The sequence below is a fragment of the Galeopterus variegatus genome, unplaced genomic scaffold, assembly GCF_000696425.1.
Source record: "Galeopterus variegatus unplaced genomic scaffold, G_variegatus-3.0.2 Scaffold8438, whole genome shotgun sequence".
Classification (NCBI taxonomy): Eukaryota; Metazoa; Chordata; class Mammalia; order Dermoptera; family Cynocephalidae; genus Galeopterus; species Galeopterus variegatus.
The window spans coordinates 39,212-46,708 of record NW_007734549.1 but is presented as its reverse complement, the minus strand read 5'-3'; the positions used below and the strand labels follow the sequence as shown (position 1 = coordinate 46,708).

At 36.0% G+C, this 7,497-nt stretch overlaps 1 protein-coding gene across 1 annotated transcript; it reads right to left on the bottom strand.

The window, feature by feature from the left end:
• Positions 1 to 304: 304 nt before the first annotated feature.
• On the bottom strand, positions 305 to 7,055 carry LOC103608463 (low-density lipoprotein receptor-related protein 12). Its single transcript, XM_008592889.1, has 3 exons — positions 5,510 to 7,055; positions 3,653 to 3,785; positions 305 to 1,369 (listed from the first exon to the last, which is right to left on the bottom strand). Exons 1-3 carry the CDS (start codon positions 6,526 to 6,528, stop codon positions 503 to 505), a joined length of 2,019 nt encoding a protein of 672 aa, XP_008591111.1. The 5' UTR covers positions 6,529 to 7,055; the 3' UTR covers positions 305 to 502.
• Between the last annotated feature and the right edge of the window lie 442 nt (positions 7,056 to 7,497).

Genomic DNA, 7,497 nt, shown 5'->3' with positions numbered 1-7,497 from the left:
ATAAAATCCAATAATAGACAAATTGTTATACAAACAAAAACACAGGTGAGTATAAGGATTTTTTTTTGTATATTAACAACCTAATATCTAGTATATTAAGTTACAAGATGTGTTGGCAAAAGCATAAAAGGTTCAATTAAAAGGAGGTACTATTTTGTTATAGCACTACACAATAGTATACAGACATTTGGATTTCTTCTCAACCTTTCAGCAGCAATGTTTCTACCGTGAACTACAGTACCAGGATAAAAACAATTAGTAACAAATGAAAGAACATTATTGAACAATATGAATATATAATGCATTTTTAGCTGCTAAAATAGTAAACTCTAAGTTCATAGAGTTACAAGTTGTTTAATTTAACCATGCGGGCTAACATATAATAAGAAATCACCCTGCATCTTTTTTTCTTTTAAACTAAAACTAGTTTAATTGTAAAGTTACAAAAAAATGAATGGATATTGCTCCAACCTGTACACAATCTCCCTTATGTGATTTGTACCTAACAAAGTAACAAAGCCTCATCATCACTCGTTTCATTTTTCATTGTTGCTTCTAAGCAAGTGTGTGGTATCTGGGCAGTGTGGACAATTCCACAGCGCTCACAGGGGCCATCTCGATTACTTGGCCTTACTCCAGGGTTTGTTGCACTATATTGTTGTCTAAACCCTTGTCCTTGATCTGAGGCAAGATCAAGAAGAGGTCTGGAGCAGTCATTCACATCAAAGTCTGAAGCTCCATCAGCAACTGGAATTAGCATTTCAACATCATCATCTTCTTCTCTTCCATTTACCCCATTATCAAGTTGTCTCAAAGGACTCTGGTTCTGATTTATGGAGCTTGATCGCCCTAATGTAAAACGTACCCAACGTAGCCCCCGAGTCACACGACTTAGTGCGCTTGTAAGCTGGTGACTTGCTGGACTCACACTTGGGGGTTCCACACTTGTCACATCCCTTCCATTTTCTGCAGGACCACCTCGAGTAGTCTGGGTTGAGGAACTTCCACATGCTCCTATTGCTGCTTCTACTGCTGTTGTGGGAGGGACTTTTTGGGGCAAAGGAGCTGCAACGCCACCAGATGCTCCTGCTGCATCTCTTCTCTCATTTTCTGTGTCTGTATCATCAGACTCCATGGAAAACAAACTTCTGTGAGTATGACTTCTTTCAGATTCTCTGCTGGTACTCTGACTAGGGACAACCTCATCTCCATCTGCTGAAACCAAAGCCAATGACCCTGAATGACGTGATCTTGCAAAATTAAAAATACGATTCCAAATGTTGCTGGATCTGCCTGCCATAGGAAGTCTGACTGAAGTAAATCCAAGCTGAGATCGTACAGCTAGCCTCAGATTTTCCAAAACAGAAGCCTGTAATAATAAGAAAAGATCGTAAGATAGCTAACAACAAGGTATTAAGATGCAAGACACCCTTCTCTTAAAAATGTTTTGTGGCTAAAAATTCTACTACTCGTTATCAGGGTCTATGGAAGACATATTAAGTTATCTCACCTATACAGGTTCATCCCACTATAGAATCTAATCTATAACTTGAATCACTGCTCACTGTGTTTAAGATTTTTTGGAGGGACAGCTTGTTGGTATGGAAATCAAAACCCTTGACCTCAGTGTTACCAGCACCATGCTGTAACCAACTGAGCTAACTGGCCAGCCCTGTTTAAGATTTTCTTGAAACTTCATTTTTTATAGACAACTTTAATATTTAATGTCAGTTTTAAGTTATTTTGTTTTAAAATCTCACACAGTAATCCAATCCTAAAGGCGTATCAAAGATAGAAAATAAAATTATTTGATACTTCTACAACTAGGAAGGTAGAAAAATCTCCAACACAATTCACTAAGTGACTTAAGGAATATGAAAACCAGGTCCTTATCTGTTTTTTTTTAAAACATAGAACAAATTAGACTTGATTTATAAGGCTGAAACTTTCCAAAACATGTCAAAATTGGTTCTCAAAAGATTTACTGAATGAATGGATACTGAGGATTTAATTATATTGCCATAAATAAAGGAATTAATAAATTTGTTACACAGCACAGAAAATAAAAAACAGGAAAGCTAAAAAAAATTTACTTGTTTATAGCACTACACAATAGTATACAGACATTTGGATTTCTTCTCAACCTTTATTAAGATTTTTTTCTTTTTTTTTTTGACCACTGGTTGGTATGGGGATCTGAACCCTAAACATGTTTTACTTTCTACAGTTTAGTATTAAATATAAAATACCGTCATCATTCTTTGAAACCTGGTGATTTTTAAGTAGTACATATGGAAAATAACCTTAAAAAAAAAAAAAAAAAACTATAGCATTTACATAAAGTAGTCTTTAAGCTCCACCTAGTGGTTATAAAAAGGAGTATTCAAACTTGAAACAGCTTTTATCAACCTGGCATTTAGTGTATTTAAAATAGAGTATTTCCAAACGATGGTAGTTTCCCTCTGCTAAAACTCAGGCCTCTTTCTTTTACCCTCACAGAAAAAAGAAGTGAATAGAAAATGGAAGATGTGAAGCTTATGTTTTCCATCTCTGGGACTGGTATTGCAATTATTTGTGATTTCCATATAGGCCTTTCCACAGTGCTGGGAACATAATTCACGGAAAGCTAAGAAGATATTATCATAGAAATATTTCATAGTCTAGCTTTAATAAAACACAGACTGTCAATAAGAAATTTGGGTATCAGCACACATGGAATTGTTATGCAAATAAGAAATATTTTTCACCAATTAAGAGGTATCTAAATTTAGAAAAACAAAACAACAAAACAAAAACTACTTGTTCGCATCCCTAATGAACTTCATAGATTTGGTACTCAGCATTCAAGTTGTAAGGCTCTGTGTGAGCACTATGTTATTATATCCAGCAATGAACAAAAGTCTCTTCAGATATCCCTCTATGTTATGCAGCTATCGCCAGCAAGGTCAAAAATGCCTTCGGCATACTTTAATGCCAACTTTAATGTTATAGTTTATCATAGTGAGGTGAAGCTCTCTACTTAGTTAAAAAGTCTGTTTAATTAAAAGGTTGCCAATCTAAGATTCTATGAGGAGACTTTAAGAATGTTTTGGAAATAATTTTTTTTGTCTTTTGTCTTTTTTCCGTGTCTGGCAACGGATCGCAACCCTCAGTGTTGCCCCCGTACCGGACCGGGGACCGGCAACGGGATTGCAACCCTCGGTGTTGCTCCCGCGCCTCGCTCAGCCAGTGAGCGGGAACCGGTCTGTATGTGGGATCCGAACCCTCGGGCGGGAGCGCCGCCGCGCTTCCCAAGCGGCGCACTATCCAGTGCGCCACCGGGCCGGCCCTGGAAATAATTTTTATATACTTCTTCAGTTTACTCAGAAAGCATTTTTATTTTGAGTGAGATAGTAAATTACAAGATTATTTTTCTTTTTAAAAACTGCTATGGAAATTTAATAATTTGTTACAAAAAGTTTCAAACTTGAGAGTTTTACTCTCATTAATGAATAAAATCTAGCTTACTATTCATAAACACATTTTATTTTTAAATGCTGTTGAAGTAGAATTCTCACACAACATTAATCTTAGGGTCCTTGTCTTACCTTACATACAGGCATAGATTTCATTTTAAGAGGTACTGACATAGAGATCATAAATTACAATATACCTGATTAGGCGAACAAACAGGAAAGTCTTCAACTGGTGGTATTAAACCCTGAGCGATCAATTGTCCATAAGAGGGAGGGGCTTCTCTTCTTAACAATTCTGCTTCCACTCTTGACAACTGTGTTTCAAAAGACCTTCGAGAACAGACGGTGGCAAAAAACAGTTAAAAAAGGGGGCAAGGCAAAACAATAATTTTCAACTCGTAGTAATTAAAACAATCTATGAGTATAGCTGATCATTTTTAAAAGTTAGTCATTCAACGAATATTTACTGAATATTTACTGAATATATGTAGGTATAACCTACATATAACCTACATATAACCAACGAATATTTACTGAATATATGTAGGTATAACCCTACATTGGGAATACAAAGATGAAGCAGTCTGCCTGTCTTCATGGGGCTTTACACTAGTAGAACCCTAGGTCACTAAGTTTTAATAAATTGGAAATCCCTTTATAATACTAGAAATAAAAATACTAGATTTTTAATCCCCGAAGAATATGCGGTTGGGCGGGGGGCAGACTTTAGGTGACAATATTTGAAAGTTCTCAGGAGATGCTTTATTCATTACATCCAATGCATTTATTTGTCAGATAAGAACGTGAAATGAATCACCAAAACTTTTTAGGATAGCTGGTTCTTGAACTCAGGACCTCTGACTCTTCATTGTGCTCTTTTGTTGCAATGTGATAAATTTTCTGGCCATTTTTTCTTGCTCAAAGAAAAGATGCAGCGATTATTATAATACTGTCATCTGTGTGCCATCTTAGCTGTCTGGTAGGTAAAGTTCTTTGTTAAATGTATTATTTGTAACTAACCTGGGAGTGAAGGTCATTGTCTCCCCAACAGCCTTCTGGGGACCTGACATTAACTTCCCACAGGTCCAAGTTATCCTGCATCATGCTGAAAACTACTGTCTCGGAAAGTCATTCTTTAATAGTTAACTGTTTCTCAACGAACTAAGAACTCTGAAGTGTGGCTCTTACTGAAGTCTACAGCATGACATTAGCCTTGTGCCCCAGTCTTATCTCCTATTAGTCCTTCATAAGTGTCTTTGGCTCCAGATAAGTTGAACATGTGCTCACTCTAAGCACTGCTGGGCATTCCTACTTCTATTTTCCTTTTTCTTTCTTTCTTTTTTTTTTTAACTACAACACCTTTTTCCTATCTACATTCTACTCATACATTTCATTGGCACCTCACCAATTAAAGCCTTTCCACATCCTCCCATTAGATAAGGTACTTTTGACTTTTATTCCAGTTAGTTTTACAGTTCTTACAGAACTTATACTCCTGTCTTCTTACTCCCATGCACCAATTCTTTCCTCATAATTGTAAACTGCTTGTGCTATTATTCACTTTTCTATTCACCTGTATAGTGCTTTGAACACAGTTCTCAAATATCTGGAATTGTTGAATTGATATGAGGGCACTTCAAAAAGTTCATGGAAGGATTCGTAATATCTTTTCTTCTTGAAGTATTGTTTTTTAATTCTATTTTCCATAAACTTTTTGAAGTATCCTTGTACTTATAAAAACACAGGGTAAAAAACTACAACTGAGAGTTGAAGCTTACAAAATTCTGATAATACAGATTAATCTGAGAACAGGAGCTGGTAAATATAAATTGGCCTTTCTCGCATCATAACTAAGCATTAGTTTGTAAAGTTTTTAGCCTTTTGAGTCTTGGGCTTTTCACACTAGTCTTATAAATCATAAACAATATTTATCCATTTATAAACTAATATAAAATAAAAATACATTGCTAATCATTAAAGTAGTTGTTTAAAATATTTGGGCCATGCTTTTACTGTACAGAGCAAAACCACTATCGTTTTGTTTTGATACTGACCTTCGTTCAAACATTCTCAGAGAATAAAGCTTACAAGTACATCCCAGTGCAATGACGAGTAACAAGCCACAAATAAGGCTCCCTATGACGGCTGCAGTTATGACTCTGGTAGGCACAATTACTGGGCAGTTCTCCTCATCGCTCCCATCACCACAGTCATCTTGAGGATCACATACCCAGCTTTCAAACACACAACGATTATTTTTACAATGAAAATTTCCTGGCTGGCAAAAGAAGCAGTTTTTTTCATCTGATCCATTTGGGCAATGATTCTGATAGTTGCAGCGATCAGAACGAGGATAACACACACCATTTCGGGAACATGGAAATTCTTCCTTTTGGCACATGGTACAATTGATTTCATCCCTTCCATTTGGGCAATGCCAATATCCATCACAATGCTGCTGCTCAGTATAACACCCCCAGTTACCTCCGCAGGGTATTTCCCATGGCAAACAGAAGCCATCTACTTGGTAAGTAGCATTAAATCCCCTTGCAGCGTTCACTTTATCGGCACAAAAATGTACCCTTATCTGTCCAGAAGAAGAAACAACTGTAAGAGGTGCATGAGAATCAAAAGCAGTTAACACACGCAGAAGCTTGTGTGGATTTTCCTCTAATCCATCATATATTTTGACATAGTCACCATAACCAGTACCATCAAGTTTAAAGTCAGTGAAGCGCAAAATGACTTTACGATGATCACCAGTGTCTATTAACCAAGTGCAATTGCTTCCAGGAGGATAAAAGTCTGGATAATTGGGAGAATTGAAAGTACCATAAAAATATTTTAACCATTGCCCACAAGTTGGCACGTCACAGTCTATCTCATCTCCTAGGTCGAGGCAGTCAATGTTCCCATCACATTTTAAGGATTCAGGGAGGCAAGTGTAAACTTTGGTGAAACGGGAAAGACACTGGAACTGGTTGTAAGCACAGGGCTGAAAAGCAGCAGCTGTTGGAGGATTAGCTTCCTTGGCACAGATCTCTTCATCAGAACTATCTCCACACTCATCCATGTTATTGCATTTCCAGGCTTCTGGTATACACTTTCCATTACCACAACGAAACTGATCACAAGAACAGTTTGGTTCCTCAGATTTCCCTGGGAGGATGTGGATAGGAGAGAGACGGAGAGGGAAGCAGAAAAAACATACTCCTCAAAAGATATATAACAGCAAGTGGTATTTTCATAATAAACAATTAGGCCCAAGTGATAGGGGTTAAAATAACCTTATTTTAAAAAATGGGTTAAGTTCTAATGACAAAGTAGTACTGGCACATCAATTACTCAATAATTCGATTTATTGAATGCTCATTACTTGTTCCATAAAGCTCTTTGTATTTTGATCTAAAGGGAGAAGGGACCAATTCTGCTTTTGCAGACAGCTATTTTACTGCAGAACATTTAATAAAATGATGTAAGATACACAAGCCAATAAGACATATTGCCTAAGAATTTTAAATAACTCTTTCATAAACACCATTAAAACAATGATAGACATTTTTTAATGAAGAAAAATTTATCTACAACAATCACCTGTTCAAATAATTTTTTCATAATGTTCTGTAGTTCTTGTCTCTCTCTATACGTATGTATACATAAATATATATATATATATATACATACACACACAATTTTGCTATATACATGATAGTGTATTTTGCAAGCCCATTATTTAGACTCAAACTTTTGCCAAGACTATCATAAGATCAACTTTATACTGTTTATAATGTTTCATGTAATCATAAAACAGTATTTCTAATTTATAATTTCTATTGTTTTAACATGACTGCAAAATACTACATGAATCTGAGCTAAAGGTACATACATTTATTCATCAAAATAAAAGGAAGGGGACAAAAAAATTGAGGTGCTTACAGAATTCTAATTACCTTTGTATACCATACTAAATATATAACAATAATGAGGTAGGGAAAGGCAACCAAACAACATTAGATTCCTGCAGTACCCAAATTGACAATTT

What these genes read in the sequence shown, in the direction of transcription:
- LOC103608463 (XM_008592889.1), bottom strand. Translation starts at nt 6,528, where the DNA reads ATGGATGAGTGTGGAGATAGTTCTGATGAAGAGATCTGTGCCAAGGAA. An exon ending in CTGAGAATGTTTGAACGAAG is followed by an intron (nt 3,786 to 5,509) that starts GTCAGTATCAAA and finishes CTGTTCTCGAAG; the next exon opens with GTCTTTTGAAACACAGTTGT. An exon ending in CTGTTTGTTCGCCTAATCAG is followed by an intron (nt 1,370 to 3,652) that starts GTATATTGTAAT and finishes TTATTATTACAG; the next exon opens with GCTTCTGTTTTGGAAAATCT.